General features: G+C 45.1%; 1 protein-coding gene across 6 annotated transcripts in view; it reads right to left on the reverse strand.

Moving 5' to 3' along the window:
• The window catches only part of LOC119861738 (LIM domain containing preferred translocation partner in lipoma), a 523,166-nt gene that overhangs the window by 54,209 nt on the left and 449,351 nt on the right, over positions 1-19,606 (reverse strand). For all 6 annotated transcript variants that reach the window (XM_043491737.1, XM_038417228.2, XM_043491736.1 and 3 more), the window contains one exon: positions 7,799-7,968. In XM_043491737.1, the coding sequence (XP_043347672.1) occupies positions 7,799-7,968 (170 nt within the window). The remainder of the gene's footprint in view (positions 1-7,798; positions 7,969-19,606) is intronic.

Consider the following 19,606-nt stretch of genomic DNA (forward strand, 5'->3'; position numbering starts at 1 on the left):
CTAAGGATAACACAAGAGACAACAGATGGATAAAGACAGATGGGGGAGTGCAAGGAAACCATGAAATGATGTTGGTCAACATAATAGGCACCACACTGGGACTGAGATGGGCTAAATTCTGTTCCTGGTTCTGTGTGACCCTGGCCAAGTCAAGTCACTGAACCTCTCTGGGCCTCAGTTCCCACCTTTAAAATTGGGATAACAATCCACCCTTCCCCCCAACCCTTGGCTGGTTGCTCTGGGAGTTCTTTGGGGCAGGGACTGTCTCTCGCTGTGTTTTCTCAGCACAATAGGGTCCAATATCAGTGTGGGCTTTGGGTGCTACTGGAATAATAACAAAGGTGGAGAAACACAGGTGGTTTGGTGAGAGGAGGAGGAGGCTACAGTAAAAACAAGCCTACGGGAGTGCCTGGAGCACTAGGCATGGCTCGCCTCTTACGCGTCAGTGACTTCTTTTAAAGTAGAGAGAAATTCTTCCCATGTCTCATGGATTCAGATGGATGAGATGATTCTCTCAGGCAACGCCTGCCATCCCAGCATACCAGTCTTCTAACAGCAGGACACAAGAGCTAGGACCCCTAACAAGCAATCTCTCTGCACAACAGAGCAGCTGCAGTCAGTATTGAAGAACAATCCTTTAGCAGCTATACAGTCTTGGACCCTTAAAATCCCACCGGTCCAGCCAAGAGGGAGGGTATTGTCCTTACAGGAAGTGTTAGTTAATGGAACTCACCCCACTGGGTGTGAAATCCATTAGAGGACACATGGTAGTTTAACACTGTAAGATAGCAGCTTGTTCCTGACCATTTCATTGTACTTCTGTGACAGAACATCTGCCTCCAAAATTTCTAATTTTAGGGCCTTCCTGAACAATGTGTCCAAATCATTGCCTGGCACTTATTTTATTTTAAATTTGTAAAATGCACCTAATTATAAAATACTGTAAGAGCAAACAGAGGGTCCATGGCTTAGTAAGAGAACAGAGCTTCCCTGGAAAGCAATCCACTTGTCCACAGCCGCACCCCCTGCAGCCGGGGCAAAAGATTCTGGCTCTGTCAAACCGGCCCGGAAGGGATTTGCAGGGTCAAGGGCTCCCCAGCAATGAAAACGTGCCTCCCCCGGATATTTCCATTTTTTTGCAGGAGGTCTGTGTTGGGGAGACCGGAGCCTGGGACGGGGCAACTTTAAACACTAAAGGAAATGATCTAAACAAACAAACAGCTCTCAGGGCTCATAGCTCCAAGAAGTATGGTCTGCTGCACGGAAGGGTGGGGGTGGTATGCTGCACTGTGCAGAGCGCACAAGCCGGGGGCAAGTATGCTGCTCCTGTTAAAAGGAACACATCTCTCTCCACCTTGAAATATGCTACCCTGTGCTAGCAGGACTCTGGAACTAGCTGGACAGCACTGCCTCCTCCCATCCTGTACCAGAGCTCTAGCAGGCAGGGAGAGGATTTAATTTGGGAGTATACGCATTTTGCTACACATTCCCCCTGCTTTGTCTCTAAAGGCAGCCTGCAGACAGACCTACCTTCTAGAAAGGCAGGGTCCGGCCCTTCTCATGCCTGTGGAAATAAAGATTTTCAGTGGGATGTCCAAGCACATCCTGCTGCATTGCAAACAGATTGATCTCATTATCCTTAAACCACCCCTAATTGATAGGTGTCCAGTCTGGCTTTGAAAATCCCCAGCCAAGGTGATCCCATCATCACTCTTGGCAAGGCACCGTATTATGAAGTTTTCCATCACATTCTCCTGGCAGCTTCTGCACATGGACAGCTTGTTCTGTCCTTTTTGGCTAATGAGTATAATTGGTCCTTGTCCTCTCTCTAATGACCTACATGCTCCTCTATAGAGGAGTTACCACATATTACTCTCATCACCTCCACAGTCTCTTTTTTATAGCCACACACTTGAAAGGAGACTATTTACTTTAAAAAGAAAAGGGAAAAATACTCTTTTCATTTTGTCTAGTGACAACTATTCACTTTATTTCTTCCCTTCCCCCTCTTCCGAGCTGTCAGATGACTGGGAAGGGCAAGATGGGATCAACAAACTTTTCTAGCGCTGAACAAACATGCAAAGGTTCATAGAGGTAGGCGCTGGCACAGTGACGATTACTCACTCCATTTTTACACCCCCTGGACTCTGGAGCTACTGGAGGACCCTGGAGTTAACCAGAGTAGCTCCAGAGGCTGCTCTGTCTTATATCCTGGCTGCAACTGTTCAGCCAGCCCTTCAGGATTGTCCTGGAATCTCCAGGAATTCTAGATTAATCGGGAATTAAAGATTATGTCATGTGATGAAAGCACCAGGAATACATCCAACCAAAACTGGCAAACCGAGCAACTGCTGTGTACTAGTGTAACCCATGCTGACTTGGTGTGGCACTCTGTCCCCCACCCCCAGTGGTGGCTGGGTCAACGATGGATGCTGCTGAACCTGCTACAGCCTTAGCTAACAGGGCTGAGTTTTTTAGATTCTGACGTCGCAGGTTCAATTCCCACTGCTGACAATCTACTCAGGGGCATCATGTTACATTAGCAGCACAAGGCAGCAGCTCCTAAGATAGGGCATACAGAATAATGCTGATCTCAATTACATTCTTTGAGGACAAACACATTCCATGATTTAAGGAGTGCACGACTTTATATGTCTGTTCGAGTTGTCACTTTGAATTCAAACTCTTTGGGAAAACATGCATAATAGTCTTAATGATCCCATTGAGCAGTTTAAATCCAAATTGCGGAGCACTTGCAATACCACACTGGCAACACTTTCCATAAATTACTCTCAAATTCAATATGTTGCTTGACAAAAATAAGAATAAAGGGCTTAAAAAATCATAAAACATCCTTTAAATTATAGCTTCTTTTTTCTTGTCCAATTTAAATTGTTACGTTGTTGCTAAATTAGTGCTGAAATATCTACATACATGATTCAGAATTCTTTTTAAAAATAGATGTAATTTTACAGTGGGGATTGACCTCAGATTTTAGATCTGTGCACGCTAACGTTACTTCACAGGCCTCTGCCTCTCTCTCTCTCTCACTCTCACACATACACACACACACACATATACCCGATGAAGTGAGCTGTAGCTCATGAAAGCTTATACTCAAATAAATTTGTTAGTCTCTAAGGTGCCACAAGTCCTCCTTTTCTTTTTGTGGATACAGATTAACACGGCTGCTGCTCTGGACACTCTCTCTGTCTCTCTCAAAAGCAATCAGCACTGATCTAACTTCTCCCATCCAAATTAATGAGAGTTTTGCCATTGATTTCAATGGGAGCAGATTCAGAGTCCAAGGCCAGAAGAAACCACCAGACCATCGAGTGTGAACTCCTGCAAAAAAATCACTAACGCTCTAAACGGAGGCCCCACTGTGCTATGCAAACATATTGCAGGAGACAGAGCCACTTACAATCTAAATGGACAAGACAGACAAATGGCAGGGGAAAGGGAGAATTATTATTCCATTTTTTACCACTGGGGAACTGAGGCACAGAAAGATTAGGGTAACATTTCAAAATCACACTCATCTAATACACCTTAAGAGTTCAAGGCCCACTGAAAATTAATGGGACAGTCTCCTCAGTGACTTACAAGCTTTTAAATGGTTTTTACCCTAAATGATTTCTCCAGGGAAGTTGACACCACCAGGAAAGAGAAAAGTTGACAACACAGAAAGAGAAAATAGAGAAGCCTGCAGCTGAAGCAGGAATCGAACCCAAAACTCCAGTGTCTTGGCCTGGCGCCTGAAATACAGCACCATTTGACTTCCCTAGTTCTAAGTGGAGTTGTTAAAAATGGAAGGGCAGCTCTGGCTCACGATAACTTTGCTCTTTTGTTATTTCATCACTCATTGTTTCCAGCCCCCTAATTTTTGATGTTCTTCTCTGAGGTCCCTCTGCTTTGACTACTGAATATTTCTGGTTTGCCTGAAGAATTCTTTACGCTTTCTCCCATCCCCTTCCCCAAGGTACCCAGCCAGCTCCATCAGGGCCGGATACTTGGTGACCTTGACACTCATACAACATGGGGGAAAACCTGGGAGGGTACTCAACATCTTATTGACGGCAGTGGCAACGACAGATGCTCAGCATCTTTCAGGACTTGGCCCTACAGATCGTTTATTACTGACTGTTACAACACGGGGAGTGATTGCCAAGAAGAAGGGATGAAGAATGGAAGGAAATTTCCATGTCCCAGAGAAAGTCATCAGGACATCAAAAAACACTCCCATTTGCAAAACAGCAGCATCCCCTGCCAGACCAGTAAGTCTGGTTAACCTTGCGTTCAGTCCTTATGGTAATACTGTAGTTGGAAAGGAGACAGCTGGCATGGCTTTAACATCTCGCTCTTCAATCTTTTATGAAAATGTTTGCAATATTACACTTAATCTCTTCTTTATACAAAGCCCAATACAAAAACTTCCCCCAAATACCGAGCAAGCAAACCAAAGGCTTATGGCAGTAAATTTTTCTGTAAGGGGGAGAAAGTATATGAACATTGACAACAGATTGTAGCCGTGCTACATGGCTCACGTATTGGAGAATCTAGTTAGATTGGAGACATATTGTCACATTTTAGGGATTAGATTGACTGTAGTAGTGATAGGGGGTGACACATCTGTCCAACATTAACACTTCGCTTATCTCAACTGCTTTTTACTGACCGCAAGTATCTTGATGGAGGGAGGTTGATGGTGTTTTAGGAATAAAATGAATAATACTGAGCAAAAGCATGAGCAACAGAATTAAAAATGCATTTGTAGGATTTAGCCATTGCAATGCAATCGTTGTCGGTCTGTATTAAATGCTCTTGTTTGGGTGCTTAAAAGTTAGGAACTAATTCTGGGATCAAACTCAAGTTCTCAACACCGGGAGGCATTTTTGTTCAGAGATGGGGATAAGGAATTGTTTCAAGGGGTGAGTGACTGCAGTAGGTTTTGGACCTGACCCTGTTTGAGCATTTTGTGTTAAGAGGAGCAATGATAAGTAAAACCAGAGAGATACTTTTGCAGGCTTTGATCATCAATATTGACCAGTAGCATAGTCAAGGATAAACACAGGTAACTGGAGTTTACCAACTTCTCACTGGGGGAATATGTACTTTAGGTTAGTTTACTCACTTCCTTTTTTTTTAACATCAGATCACTGATATTGACTAATTAAACATAATTTCTGTTGCAGCCTTAACTATGGCTTCACTACTGCTCCACCACCACAAGAGTAACCTCGGAAACAGAGAAAACATTTGCCAATTTTTAATTGTTCAAAAACTTTCATTTTATTTGCATGTGGCCTGACTATGCAGACATGCATGGTGCAGTCACTCAGAGCGAACTATCAGAAGAGCGAACAGTTCCTGGTCTATAAATCTGGATGAGGCAAACACTTTTTTGTCTTCTTTCATATCAGAGAGGCAGCATGTTTAGTGGTTTGAGTATTGGAAAAGAAGCCAAGAATTCCTGGGACTGGAACCTCAGGTGGCGTAAATTGGGGTAGCTCTACTGAGATATGCCCATTTATGCCAGCTGAGAATTTGGCCTCTACTTTCTAAGCCTGATTCAGTCATGTATTTGCTGTGCAGCCATGGGCACGTCTTTTAGGCCCTAACGCAGCAAAGAACATAATGTGAAACTGACTTTCAAGGAGACTTGGATTCCGGAGTCACATTTGAAATGGCACGTAGGCTCTGAAGTCATCACACGCTTATGTGCCATTTCAGACAATGGGACTTAGGCACATGCTTAAGAGCTTTGCTGAATCAGGTGTCAAAGCTTTGGCTCCAGTTTCCCCATCTGGATGTTTAAAATCACTGCCCCTATTTATGTAATGCTATGGGTATGTAACTCCATTAATGTTGTTTTCACATCAGCAAGAGACCGGATTCCCAGGGGTGTTTCATGCCAGGCCTTCAAGCTTCTTTTTTTGTGGCTTGTGTAGATGAATATTTAAAGGACACTTTTTTTTGCCTAATCATTTCAAAGAAGCTATAAAAATTAAAAGTTTATCCTTTCCTCTGTGGTGAAAGCTGTAGTGTGGAATTTACTATTGCAGATGCAGCCAAGCAATTGTCATTGCTTTATCCCTTAAAAAGATAGAAGATAAATTTGAAAGAAGATGAGGAACAGAATCTTTCTGTATTTTTCCTCTCATCCTTTTATCTCCCAACGTAGGAAGTTTACTGAACCCTCGCCAACAATTCACTCAGGCTAATGAAGTGTATAAGTAATGGGATTAAATAATCTCAACCCATTATTACAGTAGCTAATGCAGATTTTCTCCCAGCCTAAAGCAGATGTGCAGTGAAGAAATCATGCCTGATTTAAAAAAAAAAGTATTAACCTACTAGCAGATCCCAGCCCAAAGTCAATGAGACATTTAACTTCAGTGATATAAAACACTTGGTGCAATGCATTGTGACACACTTCGCAATGAACTACGGTCTCCTCCCAAGGGCCAACACATGTGCCACAAAATTAACCTTAAAAATTTGATGGCACAATAATTTTAATGCTAACATTAAAAGGAGAAATGGTTTAAAAGCACATATTCAATCAAAAAATCATTTACTTTTTAAGAGCCAATTAACAGGGACCATCCCACCATTGCCACTGTAAATAAGGCAGCATCAATCCTTCATTATTGCATTCAACACTTTAGCAATAATCCCACTGCAAAGGACATGTAGCAATGGCAAGGAATAATGAGGCATTGTTACCATACTCTGAAGTAGTAATGATAATAAATAATAAAAAGTGATGAAAGAATGTAACTGAGGAATTAAAGCTTTTAGCAAGTAACAAATGGGATTCAGATTTCGGGTGTCATGAATGCCTGATTCTGGGAAGCGTCCAACCCTCATTTCCCCCTGATATCAGTGTGAATGTAGGGTGTTCAGCATTTCACGGGAGGCACTCAGCTCCTTGAAGAACAGGCTCCTCAGCTTGCAAAGGAAACTCGAAGTTAGAGATTTAGTTACCATGGCTGTAGCCTCACCTTGCAATTAAGTGAGAATAAATATAACCGAGCAATGTTTGACAAAAGTCAGTGTTGAGAGAAAGGGTTCTAGGAATTAGAGAGAAATCTACACAGGGATAATTCAGTGGTCTCCATAGAATTTTTCAGCGATATTCTGCAGTTTTACTTATTCTAAATACAGAGATTATAACTATTTTTTTCACCCAAACTGTCAAAATATCAGGGCATGGTAAATGCAGATACTTTAATGGGTGATTGGTGAAACATCAAAAGGCATCTGGATACAAAGGCCCTTGAAATTGATGGATGGACTCCTACTGATTTGAAAGAGCAATGGATGGGGCCTAAAGTTTGGATGCTATTCGGCGGCTTTTATCATCCTGTGGGGTTGCAAAATTACATTGGGATCCTTCAGTCTCACCCCTCCTTCAGTGGGAGTTTTGCTGACACAAGGACTTCAGCATCAGGACTCTTACAGTGGAAAGCTTTTGGGAACAGGGCTTTCTCCTAAGAGTGCTGTTACTTCTGTTCCCAGTCAGGCTAAGTTTATCACAAGAAAAACTTCTCTCTCTTTTGGCATGTTTGTTTCAAGGCTTGGATGGAAACCAGAAATCATGCACAAGAGGGAAAGGGGGTGGGAAATTAAACTTTTTCAGAACATCATGGATGGGTCTGTTTCTACTCTATCCAAGTTGAGTTGCTCACCATTAATTGTAAGGCAATGCTGCAATCAACAGTAGAGAGGGGAGTATCAGCAGATGTCTAAACTGTTGGTTTGTATTCTTGTTAAAATGAGCCTCGGCACTTACAATGTAGCAGGGTTCACAATACGCTTTCTTCTCCACCGCATAGAAAGGCTGGCCTCTGAGCTTGTTGCCACATGTCATGCAGGTAAAACATTCCACGTGGAACACTTGGTCCATGGCGGTGCATCCAGTGCCTTCCCCAACAACATTCTCACCGCAACGGGAACAGCGGCCTGGGGGGAAGAGAGGAGAAGAGACATCATAATCATCGCAAAGTGATGAATATGGGGGCTACAGGTGCTATCTTGAGGTACAATGTCACAACATGGTCATGTACAATTCCTGCCCTCAGCCGCAAAGAACAATCTCATGCCTAGAAAAGATTTGCACATTCTGGAGGATCAGATAGCTCTGGGGCTGGACCCCAGGCTCTGGTGCCTTTCACTTGTATGTCATTGCATTGAATGCAGCCCATACCAATGGGGACGAACACTCGTCACCTAAGGGAGGCTGTTTGGCGGTCTACGTGAGCAGTCTCAATGCAGCTCCCTGCATTCTCACAACAGGAACTGCCAACACAGTGAGCACCATTGGTGGGGGTTGCAGCAAAGAAATGAAGGACTGAATGGCTAGGGAGATTGCAACAGCAATCTCTCATGCTGCGGGCTTACAGTTCTACAGAAACAGACAATACAGGGCGCACACACAGAGACAAATCAGGGCAGGCACGGACGACGGACCAGGCTTGGAGAGGCTGATGTAGAAATGCTTTGTGGGACACATGTTTTAAAGGGGAGGGAGCCTGAGTGAAGTTGCTTAGCTCATGAGAAAGGGCACTTCCAAACAGAAGCCTGTGGTACAGAAGCTGCAAAGGGGAAGGTGGGAGTACTCAACGCAGTGAAAAGCGCAGCTCCGAGAGATATTGCTCATTTCAGTCCTGCTCTGATGTTCCACACTGCTGATTACTGATGTTCCACACCGCTAGCATTCAGCATTGATAATGATTTAGCTCAGACATGCAGAATTATGGAACAGAGATAGTGCCAGGTTCTCAGCTGGGGAAAATCAGCATAATTCCACAGAGTTCAACAGAGCAATAACGATTTACAGTAGGGTGACCAGACATCCCAATATAATCGAGACCGTCCCGATATTAGGGGCTTTGTCTCATATAGGCAACTATACCCCCACCCAAAAGTGTCCTGGTTTTTCACACTTGCTACGTGGTCACCCTAATTTACAGAAGCTTAGGTTTCTACCCCACTAGAGGAGATTTCATGGACATATCTAGTTTCCTAAATGAATAATTTCTGTGTCCCTCATTTTGGGTCTTGTCAGACATTATTATTTATCAATTGTATTACTGTAGCACCTAGAGAATGCAGTCACAGACCAGGACCACATGGTGCTAGGCACTGTACAAACACAGAACAAAATCACGGTCCTCATCCTAAAAGGTTTCCAATTTAAATACAACACAAGAGACGACAGCTAGATAGACAGGTGGGGGAGCAGAAGGGAACAGTGGGACGATATCGCATCACGAATTTGGGACTTGGCAGATGGAGCGGGATGGTTGCTAGGGAAGCGAAGGCTACGCAAAGAGAGCAGGATGATGGCCAGGAGATAGCTGTCCAAATGGTATCACACATTCAGTTGAAAGATGGCCTTTCAAATAATTCAATAACCCAGTCACAAAACATGCACTAATTTAGTGGTGTGTGTGTGTGTATCTGCCTTAAAAATAAAAACATCTGTAAAGCTTAAAAAAAAAATCAAACAACCTGCTCAATTGTCCAGGTGGCTGAACTGTGATACTGCTGTGCATGGAACAGATGATGACATTAATACCATGTGCTTACAGCTTCTTCACTGCCTGTCCCAAACTTGTGCATGCTGCTGCCATACAGTAATGGCTGTTGTGCTGGGCAAGCCCCTTTCAGCAGCAAGTAAAGGCATTTCAGTCCATAATGCGCGGAAGGCACTTTACGACACTCCAGGATGAGGGGAAAGGTGATGTTTAAGATCTCTTAGGAGAGCTTGGAACGGAATCCAAATCATTCTTATTTGTGAAGTTACATCAGTGTAGTTGGCACTGTAAGGGACACATAATACAGACCCTGCCGCAAAGAGCTTACACGCTGAGCAACCCGGTGGGAATACTCTAAGTCAGAGAGCAGATAGGAGCATGCTAAGAAGCCCAGCTGCAGGGATGTGACGGGGTGGGGGAGATCCTGTCCCGTGTGGTACTGAATGGGCCCTGGACCTCTGGCTTCTGTGGTCCGGGGCGCCAGTGGTTCCTGGGCAGGAGCCAGTAAGAAGCATCCTTCTGCTCCAGCAGTCAGCCCAGACTAAGCCAGGCTGCTCTCTCTTATACTGCAGCTACACCTGGAGCATGCCCGGTAGGGACGTGGGGGCGTGGCTTCCTCTGCCCACAGTGCGGAGTTAACTCTTCCCCGTCACAGGGGAATAAATAGATTTTTTTGCTTAAAGCTTAGCTTTGTAGATCATTCATGCTTGCTGTCCTGATTCACAGCCCCGTGCTCTAGCCACTTCGCTATGCTTCCTCTTACACGGACGTCCCTTGCCATACTGGGAGAGGAGTAATTTAGGGTGAGGTACATGGCAAGAAAGCGGTGGAAAAGTTTCCTAACAGCGAGGACTATGCATCAGTCTCGCTGCAGCAATGAGACAGATGAAATGGACTAAGAGGTCTTTTTCATCTATGACATGACTGAGGCCCCCGTTCCCCTCCCTTCTCCGGGTGGACAAGGCCAAGAGTGCTCAGTGGTCTCATCCAAAGCGCTTACGCAGCATTGCTGTAATAGGAAGCGACGTCTGGGGAGCAGTTAATATCTCTCCATATAAAACATGAAATTGAAAGCCATGAGTGTATTACTTCACACAGTGTTCTTCCAGGGGGATTATTCTCCAGGAGAATTTAACCTCCCCTGTGTGCCGTTCTGTGATCATCCGGTATCGTTTTTATGAGGCACTTGGACCCAGAGTAATGTAACCTCTGTGCAAACACTTCTCAGTTTCCTTTGTTAACATGTGAACGGAACATCCAGCAACCAATTTTCCCCCCTCTTTCATTTATCATTCAGCCAGTTCCCATGCACTGGAATATACCTCTTTCTCCAGCCAGCGCGTCACTTTCAAGCTATTTGCAGGCTACTTTTCCGAGCCATTTCTGTTTACTCATATGCCAAAATACAGATTTAGGATCCCAGCTCTAGGCCTCCATGCCTGAAAACACTGGCCACCTCTGGGCCTGGTTTTGACCAAAGCTGAATACCTGTAGCCCCTGGGAAGTCAATGGAGACTGCATGCGCTGAATATCATTCAGCCTATGGCCTGTTTTTTGCTGAAACCTCTAGGGCACAATCAGCCTCTGAGAAGAAAAAACACAATCCACGTGACAGATAATGCACTCTCTCCCATTGTGGCTACAAAGAATGAAGGTGTATTTTCCTGCAGGCCAATCACACAAGACCATGGTTAATTGTGAACACATCTGTGGTTAGATTCACCTCAAATTAAAGACCCCATGTTTCCTTTCTCACTATTTTCCCGCGGCCTGCAACAATCTAGTTAACGTCTATACCTGAGACCAAGTAGCATTACTTGCCATGAAAGGCTAGGCACACAGAACTCGGGAGAACAAACAGATTGCACACGATTACAAAAATAACTTATGAGGAAAATAGTGGGTGGCATATTACAATGGCAACCCAGAGCAACGTGACCCAGTTGCTTCCGACAGAGGCAAAGACACAGACAGCCCTTTAAAGGCAGCTTAGAGACAAATGACAAAATTAACATTAAACTTCACCAAGATGGGTCTTTGCAGCATCATCATTTTCTTTCCCCTCCTTCTAGCTTTCTTTTCCCCAGCGCTGATGAAATGGGTTGTATTGGCAGCCACTCCTGGAGTTCTCCAATGTACATGGCAGATACAGCACCATCAGGGCATGCTTCCCTCCTGGTGCCCCAAACAATGGGCCTCAGGGACAGGTTTTAGGGGGAGTTCAGTCTGGTGCACTGAGAGTTCTCTGAGGAGCTGCCAACAGTGAGTGCCACCATGGCTGATAGTTTCATAGTGGAAACTGGTAGACAGCAATAGCCCCAGCCTTTTTTTCTGTAACTTTCCTAACTGAACCCAAATAGGGTCTCAGTTACATAAAACTTTGGAGTATTATGACCTGGGTCCAGGGAGGTGGAGGGAAGCCCCAGTTGAGCCTCATCCCCTGTCCCTACTACTGCTAGGAGATCTCTCCTGGAAGCTGCTGCTTTCTCACTTTCCCCCTAACCTGACATGACTGAGGGAGAAGCCCGCACGGGTCCCTGTGCGCCTCTTCCCCAATTACGGGAAGTCTCTTCCTTTAGTCAGTGTGAGTGGGAGGAATGCTAGAACACAACCATAACCAGTCACCATGATGAAACGACCCAACATTCGGTCCTTCTTTTAAATAGGATCTGTTGTTGTCTAGAACACACCCGAGCAGTTCTAGCATGGTAAGAGGGGGGTAGCACCCTTCTGCCATGAAGCCAGTATGGCCTTGTGCTCTTGGACCAATATCTCTGCACTTCCATTCCTCATCTGTAAAATGGAGCTAACACAACATTTGTCTGTCTTATCTATTTAGATGGTAAGTTTTTTGGGGGCAGTGACAGTCTCTCATTGTGGGTACAGCACTCAGCCAAAACCATATAAATAGCAATAATAATAATGAGTAGAAAACACATGGACCTTCACCCACAAAAGGCTTTAAATTCATGCATTCAAAGAAATGCCTATAGACTGTAGAGTATACGACAGTTAATCAAAACAAGGTCACATCCCCTGATGCTTATTGATTACACTTAAATTTCCCTCGATCAACCCAATGTCCTCCCTGGTTTTCATTGCTGCTGGGATACAAATGAGAAGAAATAGAATACATTGCCTTACCAAATTGTATTACAGTATTTTTCATATGTAAATACATTGCACCAAATATCAAGCTAAAAGCTACCCTGGCATTCTCAAGACCCTGGTATATTCCCCAGTGCTATTTTTCTAATCATCTCTGCTTAGGAGTTCTCCAGCAAGTGTGTTTTAGGAATTCATGACACATCTGCCTTTTGGACAGTTTTGAATCGGCTGGCAATGGATGTGGAAAAATCATTATTCCTAATGAAGAAATATTGACGCGAAAACAGCATTTCGAGGGCAACGTTGACCATAAGTCAACAAAATAACAAGGTTCCTCCCCCCTTCTCCAATGACTTTCATCCAAGGGTTTTCAAGCACTCCACAAACATCTGTTAATCCTCACAGCCCCATGCACGGTAGGCATAGTTACCCCCAATAGAATTAGAGAAACGGGGCACAGAGAGAGGTTAATACTACGACTTAGCTCTACCATATAACACTTCTCAAAGGAAGCAAGCACTACCATGAGCTCTTTTTTGCAGATGGGGAAAACTGAAGTACAGAGAAGGGAAGCGACTTGCCCAAGGTCCCCCAGCACATCGGTGGTATAGCTGAGACTAACACCAGGCTCTCAAGTCCCAGTTTAGCGCTATACCCACTAGGCCACACTGCCTCCCTTAATGAACAGAAGTGAGAGACTTGCACAAGTCCATGGCAGAGCTTAAAACAAAACCCAGAACTCCTGGAGCTCTAGTTAACGTTCTACTGGCCATGCACACAACAGGCTCCTTGATTTTGCCCAAGCTGACAGGAGGGGAAGATTTGCTTTGGAAGAGAGTAAATATTACCATCTGGCTGAGGAAAGGGAGGTGCTTGTCCAAAAGGGGTTATGCTAGGGAAGGGTGCCTTGGCCATGACCTCTCCTAAGCTAGTGCCAACGCTTTGGAGGCTGGTGGCATGGGGCTGTAGGCAACTTGCACTGCCATAACCTTTTCCCAGGTGGAATTCCCACCGCAGCAGACCCTGGGGAGGAGCTAACCCAGATGTGCAGAAGCGTTCTCCCTTGGATTCTAGTGAACTTGAGCTCCCAACAAGCCTGGCAGATGGTCAGGTTCATGAATTCGCTCTTCTTTTCAACACTGCAGCAGACCTGGTTTCATACCTCAGCCCTGCCTGTGGTTCAACACTATAGTTTTTACTCCTGGACTAATTTGGGGCCAAGCCTTTCAGAAGTGACTAAGGATCTGGGGTGCCTGATTTTAGATGCCTTAAAAGAGACTATTTGGAGGATAGGTGCTCGGTGTTGCTAACCAAACAACAAAAAAAACCCCAGACACACAGATTCACTAGTCACTTCTCAAAGTCTTGCCCTTGTAACGTGTGTAATAATCCCTAATCCCACTGGAGTTTGCGAGGGATTTGCCATTGGTTTTACAGGAAGCAGGACTGGGCTCCCTCAAATTTTGGCCTCAGATTTTCCAGACAGTTTAACCTAAGCTGATAGATGATTTACCTAAATGCCAGATAGGGTGAATTAAATTATATGATATTCTCCCATCGTCCCTCTACTCCCGCCACCTGTCCTCTTTTGTTTTTTGACGCAGCTTTCGTGGCAGTTACTCACCCCTTAGCATTGAACTCACTGTGCTGGAGCACTGTAGTGAAGTTTCACCATTTGACAGCTGCAGGTCAGACACATCGGTCGTCTCATGCAATGTTTGGATGTTAGACAGATTCATCTTAATTCGTTGCTTCGGCAGATGTCAATGAACACGCGTCGTTCATAGATGCTTGGTGCTTCGAGGCAAGTTTGTAACACTCCATGAATTAAATCAAAAGCTGTGATTTAATTACTGACTACTTTCCTAAGTCCTCTTATTTTATCTCAACTACAGAGCACGCCTCATGCATAGGTCTCTGCAATGACCGTTCTGACCACTTCCAGTAACAGCAAAGCTTGCTCCTTGTTTTCATCCCCTAACCACAGTACAACCTCGCTATCTCACTTCACTTATCTGCAAACCTGATACATTTCCAATATGCCTTGGTGGTCTCGGCCCACACACTGCTAATGATTTATCAGCAAATGCAGGGCAATGGTGAGGCCTCGTCTTACTAAAGTTTCATTGTTGTTTGCAGTGCTGTTGCAGTCGTGTTGGCCCCAGGAGATGAGAGAGACAAGGTGGGGAAGGGAATGTCTTTTATTGAACCAACCTCTGTAGGTCAAAGAGAGAAGGTTCAAGTCCTCAGATCTCTTTCTTCAGGTCTGTGGAGCTTGAAAACTTGTCTCTCTCACCAACAGAAGCTGGCCCAATAAAAGATACCATCACACATCTTGTCTCTAAGCCTTCCTGATATCTTCTCAGAGACTTTCCCATGCTGCTCACCCACTGTTCCTATTGGAACAACTCAGAAGCATTGGTGGATTAATCCTCACCACACTGCAGATGGGGAGTAAATGCTATTGCAGATGGGGAGCTGAGGCTCAGATTGGTCAACAACTTGCCCCTGGTTACCCAGGGAGTTTGTGACAAAGACAGAAATTGAAGCCAGGTCTTCTGAGGCCCCATCCAGTGCCTTATCAACAAGGCCATCTCTTTCTCCACTGTTACACAGACCCGCAGTACAAGGTGCTCCAGGAGAGATTTGCCTCAGTGGATACGAACCTGATCATAACTCCCCAGTAGGCATGAAGAATGTACTTCCTGCGAAACTGTGCTGTCACCCCAGGGTGCCTGGGCAAGCTCTGAGAGGAAGTAGGGTGGGAAGCTGCTCCCTGGCTCCTTTTTTTTAATGGAGGCATTATGAGGGAGCAACCCATTGTGCTCCCTGGAACAATGGGATTGCAATAATGCCTCTTATGCCTGGTGAAAAACCCCTTGAACCTAACTCTTCCCTTCTCCATGCTCCCACCAAAAAGGCTCAAAGGTAGGTTATCCCATCAGTTTTACTAATCAGAATACAGTGCATTTGCATGGTCCAAAGTAATTTTCCTAAATTGCTGCAACCATGACAGGGCCGAGCTCCAAAGGTCAGGTGAGGACTAGAGCATTCTTAATGTCCACATCTGGGGTTTGACTGAGTCGATTCCCATCATGAGAGCCACCTGAAAAGTTTGGACCTGGATTTCCCACAAAGCTAGGGGCTATTCTGATCTGAGCTTCTGATGATGACCCAGCACTGACTAGGTACCTGTTGCAACACAGGAGACTTGATTGTTTTCTTGTGCCCAACTGGTTATTTGCTAGTCCCCAGAAACTGGTAGCCTGCAATGGGTCTCCAAGCCCAGTGGGGGTCAGTGATGTTCTATAGCACTTGACTTAATGCTCACTTTTTGCAGCAGGCTCTGGTTTTTGTTGTATTGTCTCACTTGGGGGCAGATGTTTTACCATTTGCAAAGTGGTTGAATTACAGCCTCAGTGTAACATCTTGAGATGGAAAAAAAAATAATAATAAAGGAAACCTCCTTTGCTGATTGATCATGGACTGCAGAGGATAGAGCAAGACGTACTTTATTTCCTTTAATGTTGATGAATGTGCCCGATTAGATCAAAGCACTCTACCCACAGAGCAGCCATAGCATGGGAACTGGCAGAACAAGCTTCCCTACAGTGCATTACCAATGTGCCTTAACCCTGGCAAGGGATGACTACTTCCAGAAGGGCTATGAGGGACTGAGGCCACCTGTGACACACTGGTCACTACTGATCTAGCCTGAACTGAAACTGGTGTCCAGGTGATGAAAAAGGAATGGGTATTTTAGATGGGATATACACTGAGCGGATTTTAAAGAGGCAAATATGTTTAATGAAAAATATTAAATAGGAAAGATTTGTTTTGTTTGATTTTTTTTTCATGTAATTCTTTGTTTTGCACTGTAAAATTCCAGAATGATTTTTTTTTTGTTTAAATTAGGTTGGAAAAAGCCCACTTTAAAAAAAAATCCCCCACCCCCACCAGAAACAGAGGAAGGATGGGGGAAGAAAAGTGAGAGGAAGTGGAGGTGGGGCAAAAAAAACGCTTCCTCTCACTTTCTACTTCCCCATCTCCCTTTTCCAGTTTGAAAAAAAAGGAAAGAAAGTTTGCTTCAAAGTTTCATTGACAAATAAATATTTTCAACAGAAAGGATTGCTCAGATGAAAAACAATCTGCTGCTGCTTAGGGCTTAAGCCGCTGTGTGAAGAATGGAGGTTTTGGTTGCTGACAGTCAACCCCAAACCAACATTTTGGAATTTTTGGCGAACAAAAAATTGCTTTGCGCTGAACAGAACATTTTGTTTGATGTGGAGTGGGTCATTGATCATTTAAGAATGATTTTGCATTGAAAACCAAGTAAAATCAAAGGAAATTTCATCACAAAAAGTTATTCTGGCCCCTAAAATCAAAATGTTTAGTTTAGAAAACACTGGAATGAAATGTTCCCACTTTTCTTTGGATTTTTGTTTTGTTCCTCCCCACCTTGCTGAAACAATTCAGCGAAACTGACACGAATTCATAAAATGTTACAGTGTTGCGAGATCTGCATTTCCACCCAACAGAAAAATTTCAGCTGAAAAAAAAAATCATCTGGCTTTACTCAGAAGGAAAGGTTCTTGGGGGCAAGTTATCCCATCAGTGCTATCGGGCAGATTCTTATGCCTTCCACCGAAGCAGCTGGTGCTGGCTGCTGTCAGAGACAGGATACTGATGGACTTTATGTTTGATCCAGCCTGTAAATTCCTATGAATGGCTCTGAAACTCCAGTACCAACCACTGAGATGGATTCCTTTGCACTTACTTTTTCAAAATCATCATTGCGAGACTTAACTCTTGAAACAGAAAGGACACAAATAGAGAAACAAATGTCTATCTAAAAGGTTTGATTGAAACTCGTGCTGAAAACAAAGGGCAGAGTGTGTGATGGAAATCAGTCTCTCTTCCCCCACCCCTCCGGGGGTGGTAGTGACTTTCTGGGCATTCCCCTGGTCTGCGGGACCTGTTCTGAAATTCTAGACAAGATCTCAGGATCCTCTTTTTGGGAGCCACAAAAATACGTTTCTGTTGGTTTGGTGACGGAAGTCCCAGCCACTACGCAGGCGGGGGCTGGGTGGGGCTCTGGCTTTCCCATCGGATGCCAAACACAGCTGTACACAAAAGGTGCTGGCTCAGCGCTCTGATGCAGTAACTCAAGGTGTTTCTACTTGCTGGTAGAAGCAGTGGTGGGTGGTTCTAGGGGATGCTACACCCACCCCACTTGTATGTGGGAGCGGCAATGCAATACAAAACTCTGAGGCCAAACGAGGTCACCTCCTCCTCAGACATTTAATACTCGACTAATGCTTGCAGCCCTCCCCACCCACTCCTAGAGGCCAAATGTGTAAGGAACCGGAGGGCAACAACCCCAGTTTGCAGGGCTCCGGGTGACAAACACTTCCACTCTACCACCAGGCAACCATGGAAGACCTGCAATTAATACTCTGTAAATCCGGGGGGCCTAAGCAACACAGGAAGTGCCGCTCACAGAAACCCCTTTTGGCAACATCTCCCGTGACATCTGGTTAGTCCAGGTGCACTATTTAAGCAGGAAGCTGCCTCTGCAACTAGACCCTACCGGGCCTGCTGTTATAACAGATTCCACGGGCCCCTGACTCTGACCCTTGGTTTGATTCCTGGTCTCTGACTCCAGCTATGATATCTGACTAGACTTGTGACCCTGGGTCTGTCCTTCAGCTTGACTCCTAGTTTCTGACTCTGGTTCTGACCCTGGGCTTTACCACCAACTCCCAACTACTGCTCCAACTACCAGGCCCTATTCCTGCTCTGACCACTAAGCCTGACTCCTGGTCCTACCTGCTTAGGCCAGACTGTCCACATCCCGGTCGTGACAAAAGGTGCCGATTCCCAGCTGCTCTGAGCCCCAAAATACAGGTGTTCCAAATTCAGACAGAAACCCGGGCCCCTTAGTGGATGCTCAGCTGAGAACCAAGCCGCTGGGCAGGTGAAAAAGAACACATCAGCCTGGCCACAACACACACTGACACAGATACCAACTTTTCAGTCCACAGTGGGGAACAGATGGACTTCTACTGTTTACCCAGAAGCGACCTAATGGAAGTTACTCAGAGTTATTATTATCTGCATTGCTGTAGCACCTAGGAGCCTAGTCCTGGACCAGGACCCATTGTGCTTGGTGCTGTACAAACAACAAGAGCTTATTTGTAATTGTTTCCATATTGCAAAACCGCCCCTTGCTCTTTCCCTTTCTCCCCAAGCCAATCATTTCATCTCCTCCTGGCAAAGGCTGTCAGCATTCTCCCAGACTCACAGCCAGCCCCCAAAATCACACAGTGAGCTGTAGCTCACGAAAGCTTATGCTCTAATAAATTTGTTAGTCTCTAAGGTGCCACAAGTACTCCTTTTCTTTTCACACTGCTCACTGGAGCACTGCTGTTCCTGAGGGACATGGTTCATTCTCCACCGGCCTGGCTGCATTCCAGCTGGTGCTCAGCAGCCTGCTTCCACCTTGCCAGACTGTTGGGCAGACCAGTGGCAGGAAGCAGAGTGTGCTGTGTCCTCTGTTCCGTGGGGAGGTGGAAAAGCCTGGTAACGAGTAGGAGATGTGAAACTTTGAGTCAGAGATTCTCGCTCTGCCAATTGCTCCTGTCTGCCAACCTGCCTCATGCCTGCCTGGGGAGGAGCAGTCGAGGAAATGTTGCTAAACAGAAAACAAGGGAGCAAAAGCTGGGAGAAAGGAAGAAGGTGTCAAAAAAAAGAGACTCCAACAGAAGTTTGCTGCTGGGCTGTCAAACCACCCAAGGCTTTCAGGCCTGGGATTGTTGAAGGAGTCTAAGGGTGTTGGATGCACAAGCCCCACTGAATTTTGGTGGGACACCTGACTCCTTTGAACAGGAATCCACGCAGCAATGCCAGGTGTATGATGCATTTCTGCCTACACACTGCCCAGGTGATAAACT

Source organism: Dermochelys coriacea, chromosome 9, assembly GCF_009764565.3.
Source record: "Dermochelys coriacea isolate rDerCor1 chromosome 9, rDerCor1.pri.v4, whole genome shotgun sequence".
Lineage (NCBI taxonomy): Eukaryota > Metazoa > Chordata > Testudines > Dermochelyidae > Dermochelys > Dermochelys coriacea.